General features: G+C 34.2%; 2 protein-coding genes across 3 annotated transcripts; both read left to right on the top strand.

The window, feature by feature from the left end:
- The first annotated feature begins 265 nt into the window (after positions 1-265).
- On the top strand, positions 266-9,322 carry LOC117316155. 2 transcript variants are annotated; one of them, XM_033870666.1, is made up of 8 exons: positions 266-713; positions 2,537-2,655; positions 2,873-2,963; positions 3,525-3,743; positions 4,641-4,774; positions 5,741-5,831; positions 6,531-6,619; positions 8,654-9,322. In XM_033870666.1, the coding sequence occupies exons 1-8, from the start codon at positions 533-535 to the stop codon at positions 8,768-8,770; spliced, it is 1,041 nt and encodes a 346-aa protein (XP_033726557.1). In that variant the 5' UTR covers positions 266-532; the 3' UTR covers positions 8,771-9,322. The 2 variants fall into 2 exon arrangements, with proteins under 2 accessions (XP_033726557.1, XP_033726556.1); XM_033870665.1 differs by lacking the exons at positions 266-713; positions 8,654-9,322 and having other exon boundaries at positions 2,330-2,655; positions 6,531-7,967.
- A 3,899-nt stretch (positions 9,323-13,221) lies between these two features.
- On the top strand, positions 13,222-23,754 carry LOC117316153. Its single transcript, XM_033870662.1, is given in 8 exon segments — positions 13,222-16,018; positions 18,633-18,751; positions 20,452-20,542; positions 20,932-21,156; positions 21,587-21,723; positions 22,236-22,326; positions 23,304-23,447; positions 23,450-23,754. Coding segments are annotated over 8 exon segments (1,218 nt in total). The 5' UTR covers positions 13,222-15,687; the 3' UTR covers positions 23,530-23,754.
- The last annotated feature ends 2,225 nt before the right edge of the window (positions 23,755-25,979 follow it).

Genomic DNA, 25,979 nt, shown 5'->3' with positions numbered 1-25,979 from the left:
TGATTTTGATTTAATTAATTAATTAAATAATTAATTGATATACCCTTTTTAATCCGGTTATAACGTTATTTTCAGTATTTAAATTTGTTTTTCCCGAGCCCTGTATACATGGTAGATGTAAAGCTATCTCCACGGTCGAAATAAACACTTGACGTATATATATTTTATGAGGTAGTAAAACTGTCAAATTTTCAGTATTGTTATTCATCTCATAGAAATATAATATCGATGTGTTTGGTTTCTGAGATAATACATGACCCGGATTTTGATTATAACCACATGGGAATTAGATTTACCTACTTCGACGCGTACACACCAAGAAGGGCTTTAGAAAGATGAAGACGTGTGTACATTTTGCTTTTGTGGTTTTCATATCAAAGTACACAGAAGTATTTTCAGACAACAAGGTGTCATTGGAGAAATACGAGGGAAAGGTTTAACAAGTGAAGGTGTTGGTCTTTTGAACGGAACTTATTTCAATCTAAACGAGACAGTGTGTCAGTTACAAAAGAGAGTCGATACTATTGAAGGAATGACAGATGTCGACAATCAGTCTGAATGTTACAAAGAAGCGGTTCTAGAGTTCAAACGATCAATATCCAATGAACTTAAAGGTATCTCAAAAATCCTGTCTGGCTTTGAAAATGATCTTCGCATTTTGGAAAATGAGCAGGAAGGTTTACGTTTGATACTAGACGGAGGGGACATCGACGGTAAGGTCCTGTTTTCATAATATTTAGAGTAAGATAATAATGCATTTGAATGATGTAATAATATGGATAATGCTTATTAATTTGAAAAGTATATGTTCCCTTTATAGATCGATTCAATAATGCTAAGAGGATCAAAACACGAAACTGAAATAAATGTGTGTGTAGGTCAGCCACAAATTGTATTAACACACATGTCCCACAAACGGGGAATGAAACGGCACAACTAGGAAAAAGCGGGTAGTTATTAAATCATTGAACAATGATAATCCGGTACTAAAGCAAATTATATACGATATCTTAAGTGTAGTGTCATATACCATATATTTATCTTATATACAATCTAATCAACTTTATAAAATATCTCAAATACTTTCAACAAAGGTATATGAAGAATGATCTTCTCCTGAAACCCACAACAAAAAACAATGATTGCGCATGTGTGACGAATCGGTGGAATATTTGAAAGGGCTACATTGTACATGTTTCTTGATTGGTTCGTCTTTTTACTTTTAAACCTGTACTGTAAATAGCCAATATGACAAAGGTCCGATCCTGCATATAACCTAATTTTGAAATACACACCTTTACAGTCTTTCCAATATTGCTGGTATGGTCGGTTCTTTTGTAGCGGAACTAAACCGAGTTGACCAGGTAGCTCAATTATTAGAGCATCTTGCTAGTGTTCGGAGGTTCTGGGTTATACAGAATGCAAAGAGATTTGTGCATGCTGTTGTCTTATTTATTATTGATTGGTTATATTGCATAGCGTTTTCTAAGACGTATCTCTCCATATTATCTGAATCTGAGAAGAAGAAACATTGTATATAGTGAATAGCTTGTGTTTTTCTCATGACACGAAGTCTTATTATCCATAAAATTACATAAAAACGGAGCCGAACATTATACATGACTTATCATTCGATCCTCTACATAAACCAGCGTATTATGATAGGGTAGATATGGTAGTACACGTAGTGTGTAGTAGCCCGGGATCTTATCTTACATTTCACTTTTTATACGTCCGTCCAAATTTGACCGAATTATTATGGTATGGCGTTTTCCGTCTGTATTCACACAGAGGTAGTTGTGGGGTGATTTGTGATTCATTCCGTCAAAAGATCGGCGTCGCCTAAAGGAGAAAATAATCGCAAATTTGGTTTTACCCGGGATTCGCCATTAAATATTAGTGCGCAGATGTATGTTTAGTGGCGGTATGAACGGAAATTAAAAGAGATATTCGTCTTAAAAATCAAACTTGTGACATGCATCCGACAAGTCACAAAAAAAAAAACAAAAAAAACTCGAAATCGTCCGTACGTCCATCTTTTGTTACTACGCAAATATTCTAGATTTTTAAAACGAAATCTTTGGAACTTTGTATCCTGATAATTATGTAGCTGTGTTTCACTAAACGGCACTGAAATGTTACTATCTTTCTGAAAGGTTTTGCCCCTTGGTTATATTTTATCTGTTTTTTGACCGGGGATCCCATTTTTTCGCCACATGTATTTTTGTAGAATTACATTTAATGCGAAGAACATTATGAGACAGCCATTGTTGAATGGATAAAGCAAAGTCTGTTAGCGATATACTGCTTTGTCTCCCTAGAGTTACTATATAGCTAATTATTGCATATGTCCAGACTTGTGAGGAAACCAACATAATGTTTTCTTCCTCTTTCGTTCCCCCCAGTTCGTGCATTTGGTCTTATACAGTAAATTTTTCTGCTGTAGTTGTTTCTTTGATATTTAATAATCATTATCTATTGAACAATTCAATTAACTTGACCAGTTCATATACTTTAAACCTTATCATCTTTACAGTTACAATGTCTACCCCCACGTCAGAACTGGTCTGTGAAGATGGCTGGATTCTGTCACCTGGGAAAAAGTGTTACTATGTCTCCACTACTTCAGAGAAAACGGAATGGGCTACAGCTATTGTAAGTTGCTTGATATTGATCATCTCTCGATATGAATGATAAATCTATCGGAATTATCTATCAAATCTATAATGACAACTAGAGTAGTGGCAAATGAACTACCAGGTACGCTTAACTGTAAACACAGTTTACGTTTTTAAATTTGTTTAAAATGTCTGGCTTTGGCGCCGTAAATAGTAGCGGTACAGTTTATCATAGTTATTTTTCCTTTCCGCAGAATCGATGTAGAGACATGGGGGCAAAGCTAGTGGAGTTTAAAACAGATGAGGAAGCACAATTTGTGATGCGCAATCTACCGGAACGTGTTTGTATGTAAACCATACTTTGTTATTAAAAATAGAAACGAGCATGTAAAGCGAAAAAAGCCGTCATTCAAGTCACTTACATCTTTAATGAAATTGTCTCGAAATGATAAATTGTTATGTAGTAGAGGGTGGAATGTCTCACTTTACCACTCTCGAAATAAAAAAAAAATGTGTGTGCATGATTAATCATTAGATTTTCCAGAGTGTCTTTATGCCCAGAGAATCCATTATGTCGTTTATTTAAGAATTGAGCAGTAGCAGTAATTCAATAACAACTTAACACTACTTTTAAACGCGGGTTGAGAGTGAGACACGTAGTGAAACCTTTTTTGGTCCCTCAGAAATCTTGCAATTCGCAAATAATGTCTTTCTGAAAAAGATTAAGAAATAAATCTTAATAGTAATTATCATGTTCTACTCGAATATAATACATTCTGCATCAATGTTCAATGATCGTACCTTGTACTTCCAATTCAAAGAACAGCAATTAGTTTTATCGCTGTGAAATCACACATATTTTACTTTTTCCTCACGATACTCACGTATGTGATTTGTTATTTTCAGCAACAATTAGCATAGTCTATACTGGACGTAAGAGCGATGATGCTGGCCGATGGGTTTTTCTCAGTAACGACGAGGGAGTCGATACGTCCGAGAGGTCATGGAGTAGCGGACAGCCAGATGGAACGCAGACCTGTGGATGTACCCGGAAGTCCGACGACTTCCTGATGTTAGATTGCTTCTGCACTGGATATCATCTCTTCTATATCTGCGAGAATTTGCGTTAGTTATCTGATACCGTTATCTCACCAGAATTAACTAAAAACATGTATAAAAAGGTTAATAACATAAATATAACTGTGAAATGAACTTTTTTTATGAAAGAAATGAAAATTTTCTCTATTTCTTTCAAAGCCATCGATAACAGATAACTGATTCATTTTAGCAAAATAATACAGGCGTTTTAAAATTACATCCGTGGTGTAGTTTTTATGGTAAACTTTTGTCTTGTTTTGGAGAACATTCCGGTAATGAATTTGTTGTTTCGGTAATGAAGTCATTCCCTTTAACTGCTATATCTAATCACCTACCCAAGATCGGTGAATGCTAGTTCCATTACAATATTTTGATTTAGAGCCGACGAAACGAAAATATGACAATATTAAAAAGATTTTTTCAAATATCATGACTTCGCTCCACATATACAGGTATTGTATTGTAAACTGTCATGCCAGAATAAAAAAAAAATAAAAAATAAAGGTTGAATACATTCATATATACCAAGACTTCACTCCAAAAATAAATAAACAATAGATAAATGTCAAGTGTTGGTCTTTTGTTTGGTACCACATTGCCTTATCACTTAACTGAATACTTTCACGTGATATAAACATGATTAATATGCAGGCTTTCATTACGATTGATGTTACCTCTGATTTACCATGAAACAGATGACATAAATGTCAACGGTGACACCTTGGATTTAGAAGATTGATCATCTTAAAAGCACTTCAATCTATACATCAGAGGCTTTTTAAATTACATTTAAATGCTCGCTAAACTTATTTATCAATAATCAACGAAATAAGATAATGCTTTGATTAATTTTTTTAGCATCTCTAAGTAGTTATGATTTAATGGATTGTCGTGTAATATGAAACACTACTATTCTATTTAAAGCAACTGCTTCTACTATGACCACCCCCGAACCTACCACAGAACCAAGAAACTGTTACGATGGCTGGATCACATCCCCGGACAAGTGCTACTATGTGTCCACTTATTCCGAGAAAACGGAATGGGCTACAGCTATTGTAAGTCGTATTACTGTTTTGATAATTCTTCGAGGCAAAATTTCAAGTATGTCAATCATTTTCTTAATTTATTATGGAATAATTAATGATAATTCATTAGGGAGTATATTATCATTTTTCATCACGATCGGATTTAAAGTTAATTTCATTTATGACAGAAAAAAAGCGTTTATATGGTTAAATTTATTAAATTGTTAGTGTACTTTCTTTGAAGGCAAAGACATGTTGCTATCATTTCAATTAGTAGAAAATTTATGAATGTGAAAGGACCAGCATATTGTACCAGTATTACTTCGTGTAAAATGTCAGTTTCTACATTATCAACGGATTTCTCAGCTCTGACGCAATTGTACACATGCAATACTAGAAACTGTCCCGACTGATACTTCACTTGGACTTTTATTTGTTTTTGTTTTATTAATCCCGGCTCTCCGCCTGAATACATAACTTTTAATATCACCGAAATACTGAAAAGGAAAAATAGTAGGCTGGGATAAGAAGTGTTATTAATTCGCCATGAGAACAGTAAAACGAAACACCGTTCTAATTCATCAACAGCTATGATTATATCATCACTATAACTGGGAAATGTAATAATATTGATTAAAAGAAATTTATATAAACTATTTCATTGATACTCGAGATAATCATTTTTACAGCAGCCTTATATCCGTTAACATAATTCTGCTTTTCCATCAGATATAAGGTGCAGAGAGATCTTATATAAGCAAGGAATTGTTGCCCGAAACCCGTTGAATTTTGTATTCAGTAAAGCGGAAGGTGCACTAGAGAAGCATGACAATGTGCAGCATTATTTTCTTCGAATTACACAATACAATAAACTGCAACCGGTACCTGTTTTATATATATGATATACATTCCTTGCGAATTATCATAAGAGAACTTAATAAAAGACATGACAGGTTTTATGTCAAAATCAAACGTATTTGCTTATCTTTGTTTCAGAGCCGTTGCAAGTCGAAGGGGGCAATTCTGGTTGAGATCAAAACGGACGAAGAATCCCGATTCATAATGGAAAATCTGCCGAGCCGTGTAGGTGAGTAATTTATGTTTTTGTTGTTTTAATAGAAATATGGTACTTTTACCTCGCCATGACAAATTCCAGGGGAGTCATTGCTATATCGTTAGGCTTCGGCGACGTTGGCGTACATTGACAGCCAGGCTAAATATTAAAAAAAAAACCCAGTGTTTTGTCAATACTAATGAGGATTTACAGACCAGCTAGCCTTAATCGTGAATTTTTGCCTACTTTAAGAAAGATGAAAAAACTTGGCAGTATGCTAACCTTTTGGGACAGATTTTGTTTATATATTTACCATTTGTGTTCATTGTGACAATGGATTTCCATTGGTACTTATGGTCGACATTATGATCGTATTGGAACTTACTTTTCCATCTGTGATTAGGAGTCGTTGCTTTGTCATGAGTTAGAATTCTGTTATTTTTGCGTGCTGGTATTCCCCTTTAATCTATTGGTAAAATGGGAAAAAACAGAATCTTCAGGGCATCATAATTAATTTTTTGGGACAAGGCATTTCGATGCTGTGAAAACTTGTGCCTTGTCCTAGTTATAAGAATGAGAATAAGAATATTTATAAGAATGAACAAATAAATAATATTTTAATCAAAGCAATAATTCAAATTAAATCATTTTTTATGCATTTGACTTGTCGTAGTTCTGATTTAAACAGAGCTTCTACAATGATAATGATTTGCATATGTTTAAAATCTGCAGGAAGCACAGATGTAGTGTATACCGGTCGAATCAGAAACGACGCAAACATCTGGGTTTTTGTCAGCAACGCCGAGAAAGTTGATGCCACGGTAAGGTCGTGGGCTAGAGGGGAACCGAATGGTGGAAGTAACCAGGAATGTGGATGTACTCGAACGTCAGATGACTTTCTGATGCATGACTGCTTCTGTACAAGAAATAGCCTCTTTTATATCTGCGAGATAGAGCGGTAGTCATCTTCTGCCGAAAACAATAACGGCATGAAAATAGTATAAAATGTGTGGTTAACAAGCCACTGTTAACAGGAATATACTTTTGAATTGTGATCTCCTGTTAGCTGTCAAATAGAAAATGAAAGTAGAAGAGCCAAGTGACTGATTCTGTTTCTCATTTAGTTTGATTATGCTTACTATCACGGTTAAAATTAGTTGATGTGAATGTTAATTTCAAGAATTGTATGCGAACTACTTGGGAGTATGCGTTATATTGAGAAAGTTTAGTTATCGAGGTGATTGATGTGAGACATCAAAGCAAAGTATAAAGCTCCATCTTTTTCATAACACACTATAACAAATCATTCAGAGATTCTGCCTGAATTAAACTACAAAATATATATCCGTCAAAAACAGTGGTGCCTTCATCTTTACTTTTACGAAGCCCACAGAACGTTGTACCTTTAGACATGCTTGCTGGTACAACTTCCTTTTTACCTGTTATAACGATTTGAATAGTTTGTGATTTCGGGAGGTCATTATCAAATCACGTGTTTTAAACTCTTCCATGTTGTGCTGATTTCAGACATAGTACCTGATGTGATGTTTTACGTGCATAACACTAAATATGCATACCTAAGCAAAATGTCCAATGATAAAAATACAAACGCATAGGCAGGAATCTAAATTTCCAAGGCAGTCTGTTTTACAATGGGAGGCAGTTGAGGCTCATAACGTATCTAGTACTCAAACTGTGATGTTGTTTCATAATTAATCAAGTGTGAACTTACGCCTTCAGCGCTGAAGGACGATACTCATAAAAAGAGTGGTTGTATCGAAAATGAGGATCAAATGTTTATCAAATTAAGTGATTTTATCGAAAGTGTTTTTTTCCCATTAAGCCGTTATTGAGGTATAAACATTTAAATAATAGTGTGGGTATACAGAAACCGAAAAGTACGTAAGGCACCAAGTAGGATGAAAGCTCCTCTATTTTCTCTTTGATGATATTTCATCAAGATACATAGTGCTTCCGTATGTGTCGTATTACTTCTCTTTTTGCGGCCGATCATGTCACTGTTTAGTTTTAGCACGTTTTCGTTCACACAGTATTATTACCTCGGGCAGACTTATACGGAATCTATCTTGTCATTCTGACGATATCGTTCCGCCTTGGATTTCCATCTACACTGTATCTTAATTCATTTTTGGTAATTCAGCGTTAATATACTGTAAACGTATTTATTTTAGCGCAATCAAATTTTAGCGCATTTGCAGATTTTAGCCAGTTAACGCAATGATGAATTAGCGCATCAACAGAACTTTCTATAGAAATAGAACGTAGAAAAAGTAATTAGCGCAATCATAATTTAGCGCAAGGCTTCTAGCGCGAAAAGCGCTAAAATAAAATTACCGCTAAAATATGTACGTTTACAGTAATTAGATTCATACTTTAAACGTGGTCATTTCGCGTGGAGACGTAGAATTCATAAAGTGGCAATATCAAAGCAAGTTTTCACTTACAGACGTAAAAACCAAATCTGACAGAAAACTACATGTATATTTCACGTGCTCATTCCCACATACGTCAACACGTAAATATCCAGTATCGACATATTTCTAACTAAAACCAACAAAATAAAAACAATTAAAATCTGTTTCCTAAAATGCTCGCTTATAAAATCGATTTTTATATACTAAATATAGAGGCGGGGTACAATAAACTTTCTTTTGAATACAATTAATTATTTATTCACTTTGAATTTCAAAGATCAATAAATTTATAAGTTTTTGGTAGTAAAAACGTAAATTATGCAACTTTCAGTATTGTATGAAAATTAACAACATCCTGTAGTGTTTTCAATCGATCATAATTACTTTTTCAACTTATATTAATCAATTTGGTTGGCTTAGATGAAGCACGCGAGGGTTTTTACTGTGAGAGGACGCCGAAGTATCCAACTAATTGGGCAGCTGACCCAATTCCTTTTCAGGACCGATCAAAAAATAGAACCCCGACCACCTAGGTGAAATAAATTTCGTTTCGTTATATTTTAGTTATGTAAAGTCGGGCGGGGTGTGTTTGCACGTGCAGAGTGAGGATATTGTAGGTCCTTACCTGTATATAGTTGTTACCTGTATACGTCATCGACGAGATTGTTACCGAACACAGCGGACGTACAATATTTTGCATTTTTTGTTGTTTCTCATTTGTTTTTTTAAGGAATAGGTTAAGTTGTAAGTAAAAGTTGTTAAATTTGACTGTTACGCATATTATTCAAGTAGCTAATTATAATATTTCTGTTGTAGAATCTGATTGTTATTTGTACTTGAACAATTTCTCACCAGGATTTACTTGGGATCGCGCCAGAGGACTTTCAGTGTGTGGACTTGTAAAGGCGTGGTCTTAAGTGGTCACTGGACGTGCTTCATTATTTCAATTTATACGTCATGTTTTCCAGAAAATTAGTTTGTGGTTTTGAGGTTCAGACTAATTTCATGTTATCATTTCATATGTATGTACATCCAACTTAACTATTACCAATGTAACAATCACAGATGCTAATTATAGAGTTAGAAGAGTTTCAGTCTTGTGTTCTTATTTCAATCAAAATGTTTAGAAATTAAATAATTTATGTACGTATGAGGAACGAAGGAGAACATAAAGGTAAGTGTGTAACCACTATGTCGCCAGATCAACCAAAAGAAAACTATTGACCAATGATGAAGATTGCATTATTTCAAAGTATTTAAGAGTGGATGTCAGCAAGCATCGAGCATTAGTTGGAAAGTGAAAAAAATAGATTTTAGAACAAGTGACCTTAAATGTTAAATTATGTTATAATTGGTGGATATGAATAACAAAAATAGAATTTCAATCATGTCTGTGGTTCCGTATCCAAGCAATATGACTTCCCTAGTTACGGGCTCAAATAACACATCGACTACATCATTTTTTTTTTTAGAATTTAGAGTATCTCTGAATCCTAAATAACCGTGAGATTAAAGTATTTACAGCCAAAATTTAATAATGGTGACCCCCCTTAATCATTTGATTAAAAAAAATATAATTGGCAATATTTACAAACTGTTGCTATGGTAACCTGAATACAGCAAGGAATTTCTAACCGAAAAAATATCAAAATATGACAAAGTTTGGTTGACCTTAGTTGGAATCTACAACCATATATGGAGTATTGCATATGGTTTTCTTTTCATTAGATGTCTACAGGGTAAGTTTAAGAAATAAAATTGGCTGGCAACTTAGAGGCGCTTTTGGTATAATGATTCAAATTTTCCCATTTTTTCATGATTTCTGACATTTTCCGCACATTTTTTCTCACAAAACAATGTATATATATATAAATTGAACTTTTTAACCACATTTTAACTCATCTCCTTAAAAAGAAGTAATGAATGGACATTTTCAATGATACAATTATTATGAAATTTAAAAAAAGAGGTTTATTTGCATTTTGGTTGCCATGACAACCACTTATTTAATTAGAGAAAATGCACTTACAGTTCTTTTTTGTAATAATTTTGAATCAAAGAAATGAACTCTTCTTTCACTGATTCAATGTTGAACACTTAAAGAATTTTTACTTTGACACATTTTGATATGGTCACCAAAAATATTGAAGTTGTCAGATATTAACAAAAAATAGTAATACTTAGCATAGAAGAAAATGAAAGAACACAAAGCTGAAATCAAAAGTGTCATTATGAGAGTTGCTGTAGATTTTTGTTCCTAATGACTGTAACTTAACTAAATTGAGATGTAAGGTTGATTTCTTCTACAGACTTTATAATGTTGACAAATTAGGCCTACTGGGGTATTAAAGACACAAGTCACCTTTGTGATAATTGTATAAGAGTTATCCCCTTTCTGAACAACTTCTCAGTGGATTTCTGGCCATGCATACTCTGTTTCTCCACCCTTTCCCCAGAAACAGTATAAGTAATGACAAAGTATACCTATATAGTATGGCTTTCAACTTCAAAATATCGTGTCCTTGCCTTAATGAGGTAATGAGGTATACCACACTTTATTTTTAGGTCACCTGAGACAAAGTCTCTAGTGACCTACATTTATTCTAATCGCCTTTTGCCTGTCCTTGTCCGTCTTCCAACAGTAAACAAGCTACATTTTCCACTTCTCCAAAACTGCCAAACCAAATTCAATGAAATTTGACAGGAACCTTTCATGATCAAAGGTCCAACAAAATTGTGAATTATATATGGTCACCCCCCCCCCCCCCCCCAGGGGCCTGAGAAACTTAATCGAAAAGGGTCAAATCAACTAAAATTAAAAAAAAAATTCTCAAGACAGAAATAGGGTAGAATCAAAGACTCTTCATAGGTGAAAGTGTCTGAGGTACTTAACCAAAGTTATGAATTTCATGACCCTTGAGTCTCACCTTTACCCCTGAGGAGGGGTAATATTTACTATAGTTTATATAGGAAAATCACATGTTTTACTATCATTTGTTTGATTTCTATTGAAATTCATTCTAACTTGGTAATGGTTAACATTATCAGCTTTGGATGACAGCTTGATGGTATGTACATGTTTAGCCTGACGACCCCCTTGGCTAATGGGTGGAGTCCAAAAGGGTTCAATAAACTAAAATATTGCAAAACTCTGGTGACCATTAAGGACCTCGGACCTTGTATACGAAAAAAAAGTAATGTGAATGGATTTCAGGCATGATAGTTTTTATTGTAATGGCTGCATCCATGGTTGTGAAGTATTGGTTTTTGTTTAGAGATGGAAAAGACATTCATTATCCTGTAATTAGAGTAAAACCCAATATCATATGAAATATAAAGTGATTTTATCTGAGATATACCGCAAATGTGTCAAAAACTAAAGTATTGTTTAGTAATCAGTGGTCACTGGACAGAAATTCACATTAATTTGGCATTTGACCTTAAAGTCAAGGTCAACATTATCATTCGGTGATAAAAGTACTAAAAAAAAGTATAAAGAAGCTTAATAAAATAGTTATCAGTGATTGTTAATTTGAATTGCTGTAGAAGTACTTTTGGTTGAATTTTGAACATTCCAAATTTATAAGTGTATATTTTGAACATTCCAAATTTATAAGTGTATATAACAATATAAAACAGAAAAGCATTCCTGCTGAATACCCAGAACATAATCCCTGACTCTACCTCCTGAGTCCATATTTATGTATGACAGTATCCATTTACAGGCGAAATACCTCTGCAAATTGTATGTCTATCATGCGACATGTACATCTCTTGGTATTAAAAAAATAAGCAATTAAAATATCTGTACACATCCTTTCCTCTGAGTGAATTTGGTTCCTGCAGTCTGTAAAACCCTATTGGGTGTGAAAATTAATAGTTTGGGTAAATATGTTTTATTACTTTGCAGTCAAATTCAACCATATTCAATATGTGTTCCATGTACCTCTTCTTAGACACCAATGATTAGAAGATGTCAGCCATTTCTGGCACATTTTGTTTATAATAACTCTTCGTTTGCAGATAATCCTACTATTCAAATGAACATACATTGTATGTCAAAACAATTTTAATTCTGTTACTGGGATGAATATGTTAGATTTTGAAATAGCTATCCGAAAAAATATGCGCAGGTTATTTTGCCCTTAATTTGTGATTTCTTTATTTTTTTTTTTTTGTGTGGTTACCATGGTTTTCACAGGTCTGAAAAACAGAGAAGAATAAGTTTACTAATTTTTAACAACTGTATTATAATTGAAAATATTGTACAGATCACAATTATGTATACTTTTGTATAGTTAATATTACAGGAATAACTGGTTGTTACATATATTTAAAAAACATGTGCCTTATTTTTTAGAATTAGGAACTTTTACTGATTACTGCTGGGTAGCAATCTCCTTACAATTTCACTGTATTTCTAGTATACCATCGAAGGGAAATTCCATACAAACATTATTCTAACCGATTTCCATGTCTAAAAAGAAGTTCATGCCTTTTCAATTACCATAACTGTCTAGAATGCTGTGAACTGTGGTATCCATCTTTCCATGTAAACAATGAACTTTTTGTACCTTTCCCCAAAGAGTTTCAACAGGGGAGATAACTCGTCCCTCTCAATAGCTTAGATTTAATGGTAGTAATACCAAATCCTCTTTTTTTACAATCTACAACCTCGATGAAGCTAATGATTATACATTATATTTCCTGTACTTAATGTTGCATTATAATCAAAAGAAAAACTGGCTGGCAAATGATTAGGAAAAAAAATAGCAATACTTTTATCACCTGATATCCTTATTTAAATAGGTAGTATATGGGACAATTCTATTTTACAGGCTAAAAGTCTTGATAGATGTTATACTTTTCAGTCTAAAATTATTATATGATATGCACTAAGTAACTATACACTTAAAAAAGTAAAAAAATGTAACACCAGAAATTTATAATAAATTAATTTCTTTAAATATTGTAATATCCCACTGAGTCTGATTGTTTTTTTTTAAAGACTTGTCGGTTTCCATGGCAACGGTGATCACTTTGATACTTGATACCTATTTCCTTGCATGATATTACATTTAGACCAACATATGTAAATTTGAAGCATTTTGGTAATTTTGACACTTTCCATATTTTGCCAAAATTGCTCGATGCTTGCTGACATCCACTCTTAAAACTTATGTTTGTTGTTAGAGGGGTAGCATTACATATATTCGATCATTGTGATGAGTCTATTTGGCTGTTTTACAGTGTAAACCGACCTGGTTCTCTTTATAATAACTTGTCATTACCTGAAGACAACGTAGGTTCTCATAGCTAGTGTCAATAATACAAAAGATGCTTTCCTGTACGTTTATTGATTTGTTTCTTTCTTTTGCATTATGTCTATTTTTCATATGTCATACTTTTGTTGATAAGCATAGTCGACATTAATTCAATAAGCATTATTATTACGACAAAAACATATACAGTCACACCACGAGTCTTTGACAAAGGCTGGATCACAACAGTGTAACGGTGTCCCTAGTTATTCTAAGAAAATTGAGTCGGTTTCAGCCCTCCAGTTTCTAGTCGAACATTTGTCTTATCTTCTTTTGTGTTCATGATTTTTAAAAACGAAATCGATAGCAAATAAAGCGTGTATTGATTTATAGTGGTAGGAAACAACCAGACTATCTCCATTCAAATAACACCCATTTTGAATTCTGAGCTGATATGCAAACTTTTACGAAGGTGAACACTATAAACATAGCTCCGATTGATGTTTTTCTTTAAAATAATGTTCATTACCATGGTATTACAACTAAACTTCAATGTTAGTTACCATGGCATTGCAAGCAAACGCAAATGTTCCTTACCGTGGTATTGCAACTAAACGTCAATGTTCGTTACCATGGTATTGCAACTAACGTCAATATTCGTTACCATGGCATTGTAACTAAACGTCACTATTCAATACCATGGCTTTGTACTTTAACGTCAATGTTCGTTACCATGGTATTATAACTAAACGCTGATGTTAGTTACCATGGTATTGTAACTAAACGTCAATGTTCGTTACCATGGTATTGTAACTAAACGTCAATGTTCGTTACCATGGTATTGTAACTAAACGTCAATGTTCGTTACCATGGTATTGTAAGTAAACGTCAATGTTCGTTAACATGGCATTGTAACTAAACGTCAATGTTCGTTACCATGGTATTGTAACTAAACGCCAGTGTTCCTGACCATGGTATTGTAACTAAACGTCAATGTTCGTTACCATGGTATTATAACTAAACGCTAATGTTAGTTACCATGGTATTGTAACTAAACGTCAATGTTCGTTACCATGTTATTGTAACTAAACGTCAATGTTCGTTACCATGGTATTGTAACTAAACGCCAGTGTTCCTGACTATGGTATTGTAACTAAACGTCAATGTTTGTTACCATGGTATTGTAACTAAACGCCAGTGTTCGTTACCATGGTATTCTAACTAAACGCTAGCGATTTGAATAACATGGTGTTAAGTTGCTATTGTATTTCGTCTAGTATTTGACGATCTAGGATGTTTCAGGTGTTATTACATAAACCCAACTGAAAGAAGTGTTAGATATTGCCTATGTGTCGAAAACATATAATCGACGCAAACAGGAACACTGTTATAAAAATTCTAGCCAGAACCAATGGGATTTTGTTCTAATGTTGCGGATATCCTTTTAGTAACGATGAATGGGGAAATTTAACTAAACCTTGAAATAATTTTACACCTCTTGTCATGAGGTGATTTTCAACTCAATGTCAAATTGAAGAATGAAAAGATGAAAAGGCTTTAAAATGTTTCAATTCGATCTTTTTGTATGAGGCCTATATTATGGGGAGTGATATTTTCGGGAAGGAGGTGGTGGGGGTGGGGGCGCACTAAAGCGGAAAATACCTACCTACAGTATCTATACATACAATCGAACGCATAGAAGGGCGATCCACTATAGTGGGAAAGGAATACCTATTTATATATAAAAACAAAACTATAGAAAATACACATCTATTCATATACATGTATGGAAGTGTTTACTGTAGAATGTTGGCTAAGCGTGGTTGCGCGATACGTAATACCCACTAACTAAGTCCGACTGGCCCAACCGCGAAATATTAACCTTTCAACTACATAACATTACATGAAAAATTAACTCTAAAGGTAGAAATGACACTTTGTGTATATAGATTTTACCTTCGTAAAGCCGGTGAGCTGTCATTTTCTTTTGGTAAATTATTACATTTTTAAATTTTAAGATTATTTTTCTAATTTGTTTTTGTTTTTATGCGTTTTGGGGATGTCATATGACCAGGATTTTATTAAAACCATCTGATGGAAGCTTATATCACTCGACGTGCACATATCCACGAACCGGTACAATGATGAACACGTGTGTACTTTTCGTTGTTTTGGTTTTTATTTCAAAGTACGATGAAGTATTTTCAGACAAAACTGTTTTGCTGGAGAAATACGAGGAGGAAAAGTTTAACAAGTGCAATTGTTGATCTTTTAAACGGAACGTATTTCAATTTAAGTGATAAAGTATGTCAGCTACAAAGGAGGGTCGATGCTGTTGACAGAATGACAGATTCCGACTATCAGTGTCATTGTAACGAAACTGAAATTATTGAATTCAAACGATCGATATCCAACGGACTTGGAGACTTCTCAAAAATCTTATCTGGGTTTGAGAATGAAATTCGAATCTTAAAAGCTGAACAGATAGAATTACGAGAACTGTTGGGCGACGGAGTCAGCCATGGTAAGTTACAAGGCTATACCCTTACACAGATGTTGAGTAAGTTAGATATGAGCCAGCTACATGTATGTAGTCGGAAGAATTTCGATTAGCATTATCATTACAATAATAGCCATTTTTTTCATGTTTATAATTGAACAGACTTCTGTGTTTTAAAAGGAGTATTGGATTTCCAGCTTTATAACTACACTTTGGGAAACTTTATGGGTATGATATACGAAAGTCTATTAATCTAATTACTAATAATATAATGCTTTGGTTTAAGATGAGATCATTAATAGTACGTAAATGCAGTAAATGTGTATATTTAAACCAATTTAATCATTATGAAGGATTCAAATGAATCGTGGCATTAGGGTTCGCAACAAAAAGATTAAAATTAAAATTCATACTAAACAGACTGAAACATAAGCCTCTTTATCATATTATCCGAGGTTTAGAAATCTTGGTTTTCTTCTTTGTTGCCTTATTCTCACGCCACGGTAACCTTTCACTGTTCATAAAATCTGTCCAACACTAGAGACGTGAACATGTCAAGTATATGTTGTTTGGATAGAAATGTTAATAGTTTACAGATGTGAGATATTTGTACGATCCAGCAATATTAACAGTGTTACTTGTTCATTCGCAGTTTGTTTTTCCCTTAATATGTTTCCAAGTTTACACTTTTGTTTTTCTTCAGTACACCTTTAAAGTGAAAGTAAACAACATCTTTTGTATCATGGCGGTCTTTCAAGGTCAAAATGCTAAAGTAAAATATTTTGGCTTCATAATGTTACGATGTAGCCAATTTGTCACAGAAATCCCAGCGAAGTAGACTTTAATGAATTGATATTCCATCTAAAACATAATTTTATCAGTTTTTCATGTTTTGTTGTTGTATTTTATACAAGGTTGCGATTTTTGAAAAAGAGCTACAGATGTTAATGTTCAGCATCCGATATCAGAATTCTTCAGTGCTATCATTTTTGAAACAAACATTGAAAAACATATATCAAAAGACACGGTTATCGTGCAGAGCGTTTTCAGTTATACAGTATGTACAAGTTGGTAAATTCTATATAGTAGTTAGCCACAGTATCCATAGTTGTCATGGTAACATATCTCAACGGCGACCAGGAATGCGGTGACAAAGTGAAAATAGAAATCTCATGTGTAATTGTAGTAAAACTACACTTATTCTTGCTTGATGCGTTGTTTGATGTTGCTGTACTATATCTCATCCATTCCAACATTAATATCTAACAAAAACACAAAACTGCAGCATTTGTTTCAGACAGTGCAGACACAACATGGAACCTTAAAACAATGTGACGTCATCGTAATGTAGAAATTAAAACTTTCTACCACAATGCGCTGTGTTATTCCACTCTATAGCCATTGTCTAAATGTGCTGACTGTTGGATATATGTATGTTAAATTCCACTAGTGGAATATGATCTTCCAGTCATTTGATTGGTTAAAAATTTGTACTTTGACACGAGCTGTGATTGCTATTACCATCACCTGTACACCTTATTTGCATACGCGAAATAAGACATGGTCACGTTTCCCTTTGAGTCAAGTGAATATTAATGTGGTTATTAATGTGGTAAAAACAAGTCACACGACCCGTGGTTTTTGGATATGGAATTTATTTCGTGCTCATAAGTTTTTTTCTAAAAGTTACTCGCTAAAACTTGTGTCTTTTGTAACTTTAAAAAAATAACTTACCCGAGTGAAATAAATCCGTTATTCAACAACCACTCGTTGTGTAAACTCCTATATATACAACAATGTATACTTTACACGAATACACTAATGAACGACATAGTGGAACGAAACATTTAACAGCATTTTTTGTCGTTATTCTTCACATTTCTTATTGGTTTCTGTTTTTTCCCTTGTTTCTTTTTTCATCAAGAATTATTTACTCTTATTAATGCTGAATTGTTAAAAATATTTAGTATTCATATGTTCATAGAAACGGACCGTGTGATATAACTAGGTATAAAAGCAGGCCACAATCGTTAAAATGTATCAATAACATCCCTAACGATACGATCGCGCTCCTATTTAGGGTGGTAATAGGTATTTTCTTATACCAATTCATATTTTCATTAAAAAACTGGTCCAACAATATATAATTAATTGTCCAGTGTTTGTACGCAGAATGCTTCTTTCTGATTGGTTGAGACTTGTTTTCATAATCTATGAAAAAATCCGAAAATGGCGCGAAATATAAGACGTCACAATACGACCAATGTCATTGCGTATTGATTTGTGAAAACGAATCCCTTATAAGATCACTTCAATTGTACATAAACCATGTTTTAATTTGGATTCAAAAATTAATTATAAGCATTGATGTCAATTATGTTTTAGTTTCATACAGTTTGAAAACATTTTTTTTTCATACCGCGATGAAACTAAAAAAAATGACATCAATGCTTAAGTGAACGTTTATTTGCATTTATATTAATATCAATAATAACAAATAAGCGAACACAAAACGGATTGATTGAAGATTCCTCAAGACTAAATCTGATATGTTTAAACATAAATCAAGGAATGATTAAAACCTCTTATCTTACAGGTATGCTGCTTTTTTCATAATCGACTATTACTCTATTTCTAGCCAGTACAACCACCAACACACAAGCACTCGTCTGTGACGATGGCTGGATCATGTCACCAGGGGGAAAGTGTTACTATGTTTCTACCTCTCATGAGAAAACGGATTGGGCTAAAGCCATTGTGAGTGTATTGATATTCGCTATTTTCAGGATGCTAACTATTCCTTTGTTCGTAAAGTATATGATTCTGACGAATACATTTTCATTAAAACGTTTTATCTTAATTTCAAACTAATTTGGTGTACTGCTACATTATGTTCTAATGTTCCAGGGCAAAAATTGTACAAGATAAGATGGCAGAAGCATTTCTCATCAATGTGCTTCAATTAGAACCCTGTGCTGTAGGTTATTTCTGAGAGTGGTGTATCTTACATACGAACATGTTGATACTACTAACAAGGCATTGGCTATGCAGTAACCAGGGTAAAACGTGGAAACAGGCATGTGCCTACGCAGAAATGAGAAATTTACAAAAACGACAATGACAGCACCATTTAGCGATATAGCTGAGAGGTAGGCTGTTTTAGTGCTCCCAACTATCAGAAGATATTATCTTAATAATATGTAAAATGTATTTTAAAAGTAACGATGTACTAGTATACAAGCAAATAAGAAAGATTTAACAGCAAAGTCAATTGGAATTGGACCCCGGTACTTCTAGCTGCTTTACCTCTCGGCCATCAAGGCAACAATTCCGATACAAATAATTGAGCATTTTAGTTTGAAGAAAAAAAAAACCATATGTAAATATTGTTTTCTTTTATGTGATTGCAACTTTACTTTCAAAGCTATCACTTGTTTTGGTCATTGTTTAAAATTGAGGCGTTGCAATAGTATCAGTAGTCTCTTTATTCAAAGGTTTTAGCGATAACAATCGAGGGGCTGATGTGGTGTCCTTGACTACAAGTATTAGAATAGGGTATACTATACAATCAATGTGGTCAGTGTAAATGCTATTTTATAAAGATAATACATCATAAGAATAGAATAAACAAGGTTATACCTTCGTGGTATGTTAATGGAAATATTAGACTGCACACAGGTAATCTTCTGCTATGTTTTGGACATAATTAAAAGTATGTAAACAAAAAACCCACAAATACCAATACATACATTACGAAATTGAGCATTTATTAGTTTAAATGCCAATAATCAAAATATGCCTGAACATATACAGATATATCCTGAATATAAAAAAATTGTCCAAAAGATGGGGATATTCATTCTAAAATCGCCCTATCTGAAAACGCAACAGTCCAAAAAATGGGGATATTCACAGTAACGCCGCCGCCATCTTGCCTAAAATATTGTCCAAAAGATGGTGGATACTGACCCTACTTAAAAATGCCGATAAGCCTTGATATATTTTAACCTAATCTAATCTAAGGTGGCCAGAACGAGTAGGGGACGAGGAGGACAATCTAATTTTTGAATTAACGTGTGAAAATTTCCTCTGTTTACAGTTTTTTTTTCTATGTGATCACGTGACCTACCAGTTTAAGGCGTGTGCTAAATAGGACCCGGATTTTTAGTTTCCGGAACTTACTATCCGGAATACAAAAAACATGTAGAATAAATTAAATTAAAAATAAAAGATAAGAAAGTAAAATTACGTTTTTCTGATGAAATATTTGATAGGAACAACCTCATGTTGAAACAAATGGACAATCTTTTGGACCTGTGGGTATGGCAACACTTTGTTTTTTAATCACCAACTTTCCGTAAACATGTACAATGGACATAGCTTAATCAGCCATTTTGAAAAACGCCTTTCCAGACTAAATTATTTGAAGTTCAGTAGAGGATATTTACTTATCGCAGGACCGATGTACTGCCAAGGGAGCAAAACTAGTAGAGTTCCGCACGGATGAGGAAGCCTGGTTCATGATGCGCAATTTGCCGGCACGTGTTTGTATGTAAATCATGATAAAGCTTATAATACAACAACAGACAGTCAGTTATATTAGTTATAACATGCTCGATTGTTTCATAAAAGCAAATCAATAAAATTCATATAGGAAAAAGAACAATTTTAAAAAGGTATTTTTTAACAAAAATAAATTGATAACGTATATTTCTACTGTTAAACAAAGATCATTCTATTAACTCAAATGACTCAAATATTATAACAAATCTAAAACAAATCCGTAGGTAGACATTTTACGTACCAGTATTCAATCCACTAATATTCGGCCTCAATTTGGTCAAAATTTAAGGAAGAACATTGCATTTTATAACATGATAATTACACGTGCTTATTATTTACTAATGACAAATATGCATTTGATTGATCATTTTCAGCATCCGCTGACTACATATATACAGGACGTAGGAGGAATCAAGGAGGCGCGTGGGTTTTCCTTAGTAATGACGAGAGAGTCGATACATCTGTGCGGTCATGGGGTGACGGAGAGCCAGATGGAGGGGTCCAAGAGACGTGCGGATGTACCAAAAAGGAAGATAACTTCATAATGTGGGACTGTCTCTGTACAGGATATAGTGTCTTTTACATCTGCGAAACTTTGGGTTAGTCAAAATGATTTATCTTAAAAACACGTACAATAAATATTTTGACCATATAAAACAAACTTGATATTTGTTTTCTATTTAGGAAAAATCCCCTCAAAGTTGCGAATATGCAACTTTACTGTTTTGTTTTTGTTTTTGTGTGTTTGTTTTTTTAGATTTAAAGTTCGGATGCAAAGGTTCGGTTTTTTTACATTACATTTTGTATTTTGAAAACAGTCACCTTCTGGCCAAGACATGCTAATATGTCAATACTCGACTAAACAGTCCCTTAAGAATCAGTTATTTACTAGATCTTTATAAGGAAGGTGTAAAGATTATCACCCGAATGATGTAATATATCCTACCGACGCGAACAGTGTTTATTTTGAAATATTTTAATTGTTCTGTTGTATTGATACCAGCGTTAACTACATGAATCTATTTTTAGCCAGAACTGCACGTACGACTACCGCCACCACTACTACAGTTACTCCCCGAGTCTGTGACGATGACTGGATCACATCTCCGGAAAAGTGTTACTATGTCGCCAGTCATACCGAGCAAACAGAGTGGGCTACAGCAATAGTAAGTAGTAATGATGTCAATGATACCTTGGTTGTTTTTGTTTAACGTCCTATTACCAGCCAGGGTCATTTAAGGACGTGCCAGGTTTTGAAGGTGGAGGAAAGCCGGAGTACCCGGAGAAAAACCACCGGCCTACGGTCAGTACCTGGCAACTGCCCCACGTAGGTTTCGAACTCGCAACCCAGAGGTAGGAGGGCTAGTGATAAAGTGTCGGGACACCTTATCCACTCGGCCACCGCGGCCCCTGTCAATGATCCGTTTCGGTGACTCACCGATGACGTCACGGCTGTCATACAATGCCAAATCTAACTCAAATCCTGAATGTATCATCATTTATCACCACGCACGCGAAAACATGTTTAAGTGTGTTGGGAACTTCGCAATAATTTGGCAAAAATTTGGATAATATAGTTGAAATCAAATCCATTTAATCGTTATCCCCCCTACATACACCAAAACATCGATTGTTCAAATGTTATATTTGTCCAAGTTTTTTTCCGTTTCAACTGCAGAGTCGGTGCAATGCCAAGGGAGCAAACCTTGTCGAGATAAAGTCGGACGAGGAAGCTCGATTTATAATGAGTAACCTGCCTTATCGTGTTGGTGAGTAAACCATATTTTAAAAGTGTTCTTATATCGTAATCAATAACAAGAAATCGTCGTCTCCAGTATCAAAGAGTGTAACAACTGCGCCATTGAAATCCAGTCAGTTCCTATCAATAACTTTACATGTTATATAGCATCGAAGCAAAACAATGCTCATGTTTTCTGTTCCGTTAGGGGGATATTCCATTTATCTGTCATCCGATTTGTATTCACATCCACTGTATACTTTTATCTGGTAACATTTCAGTGATACTGTTTAAATTCATAAAGTGTTGTAACGTCTATAAAACCTCGATGGAATTTCCCTCTTACTTTATCACTGACGTCAAAGAGCATTAATTCTTTAAGAAGTCCCTCGTGTCAAATTTTGAATTTCAAGCCGTTTTGGAGATTAAAACCTTCCTCAGAGGGAGGAACGCTCAGCTAAAGGCCAAAAGTGCGGCAGTGTCAAGAAAGACATTAGGAAGCCCAGGGTTGTTCGGAAAGTGATAAAAATAATCAAATTCTAAATTTAGCCGCCTCATACGATCATACAAAGGGGCCGCAGGTTATTTCGCCCTACATGCAGGGCATTTTTGGGAGGTGGTTCGCTCGATATCAGTATACGCTCTGTAATGTGACCAGTTGATATATTCTGCCGGGAATCTTCAATAGTATATACTTCAGCTAGTCTGCGCTATAAGAGAAGAGTAAAAACGACCATACCGCTGCCCCAAAGTAAACCACATTCATCATACTCGTGCATCTTTCACACAGGGAATGCCATCCATCAAGCCACCGTAGCTGCCCATGGGACGTTGAAGTTGTACAAAAAAGGCAATCTCCGAGAATGTTTTAATGTAATATACCCCGGACGTAAGATGTATGACGCAAAAATAAGAATACATAATCAGTACATATAAACAGCATGTGACATTTTTGTATCATAGTTGATTAAACATTTGGATACATAATATTTTACTTGATATTTCCAGCAAACAGTTACTTCATATATACCGGACGCAAGAGGAACGAAAAGAACGAATGGGTTTTCCTCAGCAACAACGAGCTAGTCGATACGTCCGTAAGGTCATGGGCTAGCGGAGAACCAGACGGAGGATCACAGACCTGCGGATGTACTAAAAGGCGGACAACTTTAAGATGCATGATTGTGTCTGTACCGGGTTTACCGAATACTATATCTGCGAAATTGTGCGTTAGGAATCTGGTCCCATATATTTACCAAAATGTTTGTTTCGACATGTAATTTCTTAAGATCAAGTTTCTTCTGTTGGGTTTCTTTGTGGTAAGGTGGAGCAGGTAATTATTCTTTGTCACACAAATAATGAAACCTGCAAAGTAGCCACGCTGTTAAACTCGGGAGTGTCTAAAGCGCACCATAGGGTCATTCGTTTGACCGATTTGACTTTAAGTACACATAAACACTTAATTTGTTCTGGCTTTCAACTACAAATGACTGCTCTAAATAGTACTACACAAATATGGCATACACAGAGGCATTTCAATTATTGAAATGTGAAAATAAAAAAAGTGTTGATACAAATTATAAAGGCTCATCTAGTCAAAACAAATATGGCAATACGGCAAGGTTATTTACTGCCATATATGATACAGATTAGCTATTGCTAAAACATGCATTTTTCGGCATAGCCGTATAATATTCTTTTGGTCCCGGATATGACGCGACAGGTGGCGTTCCTGGTAAAGATGAAGTATGTGATTGGTCAATGTAGCGGTAAAGGCAAAATGCAGATATGAAGTTAAAAACGAAACAAAGTTAAGATTGAATGTAAACTGAATAAGTGGATGTATCTTTTCAAATGACACATTAATAAAATTATATTCCGTAGTCGTAGTCGTAGCTATTATCACCAAAAATGATTGAAACTGATATAATTTTGTTATCCGTCCTGCAACGCATTAGTTTATTAATTCACCAGCAGCATTAAAACTATGCCGTTTATCTTTTTTAAAGATATTTCTTGTTTTGTTTTGATTTACAAATAGCTTAACAGCAAGTGTATCAAGTTGTTTCTGATGAAATGCACCATAGCATTGATGTGTAAGCTAATAAAATATCACTGATATCACTTGATTTCCTATTTTGATGCCCATAAAGATGTAAAACTATTTGATATATATGGCTTTTATAAAAATTGTTTTATTCTTTTTTTTCTGTGAGTCATAATTTTTCTGTTAGGAATTGTGTCAGTGATTTTGTAAAACAATACGATTTGAAGAGGAATAATGATACAATATTTTCTACCACAATAGGTGGATATTGTTTAACTTCCAAGGCATGACTCCAAGTTTAAAGCACACGTGGAAAATGCAAATAGATTTAAAGGAAGCTTGCATGTGTTTACCTACTGTTTAGTGACGCAGCGCAATTTTCTACCATGAAGTCAGTATCTGATATTCAATTTGTGTGATATGACATTCTGAAGACATAATATTCCTCCACATTTCACAATTGTCTTGTTAAACTTAACATTGGCTTACTCTTATGCTATTTTTGATTTTCAGTTTATTCATTACTATCTGTTTATTATTGCTTTATATGTACAATATATAAAACACCTCATGGATGGATTGTTGTTATTTCCTTATGCGCATATATAATGATAACCAAGGATGAATTAAAAAATGCACTTCTTACAGTACGACGTAAAGTAAACGTTCTTAATTTGACGTATTCAAACTTCAACGTAAACCAATTTAAACAGATTAGTGGAACGATGAATTAGCTCACCAACAATAATTGCCATGGAGAACAATATAGATAAACTACAATTACATCTTTGATAATTAAGCGGAATGCCCCCAGCGCGAAATTAGCTTGAATTTACATTTTTTTTCAAGACAAATATAGTGTATTGAAACACTATTAGTTGGTGCTAACACTTCAAAGTTGCACTAGTAGGTCACTGGAGCTTATGAACTGCATAGCAAAAGCCCTCAATATGTTCAACTGAACATACATGTGAAATAATTTGAATTTGAACCTAAAATCATTGTAAATAACACCATTCCTCTTAGATTTCATCTACAATTATCATTGACCTTTTATGTTGTTATGTTAAAGCTTCGATATTCTATTCACTATACATATATAAAAATCTCGACGGAGTTTTCAAATTGTAAAATGACAAATCATGTATTGTCTTGGCCCTCAAATCTAGATTGGATTCCGTGTTTAAAGTACATAACGCAAATATAAAAGATGTTTTTTTCAATCTGCCATTTATTTATTATCCTACGTTTCTTTGTTCAATCGAATTTAAAGTTTTAAATTGAACTCATTTGGAACACTGTTTCATTTTCTTTCTTTCTGGTCAACATTAAACAGAAAAATGATGGAAGGGATATAACTCCCACCTGAAAATCTTTGAAAAGTTAACAAAATCAATATGGACTAAGTGTGTTATGACAAGCTACTAGATAATAGACATGAACCCTGTACGCGACGAAGATACTTTGACGCAATTTGCTGAATGTACCCCCAAAGGATTGTGTACGGTAAGACATAGTACACTATATACATCACGAATTTGCCATGGGGATAACATTTGATAGACCATATTGTAATATAACAGTTATCAACACATGATGACTCCATACCACATGTCTGGTAAACAAGATTTATACAG

Source organism: Pecten maximus, chromosome 18 (assembly GCF_902652985.1).
Source record: "Pecten maximus chromosome 18, xPecMax1.1, whole genome shotgun sequence".
NCBI classification, from domain to species: Eukaryota; Metazoa; Mollusca; class Bivalvia; order Pectinida; family Pectinidae; genus Pecten; species Pecten maximus.
This window is presented reverse-complemented; position numbering and strand designations above follow the sequence as displayed.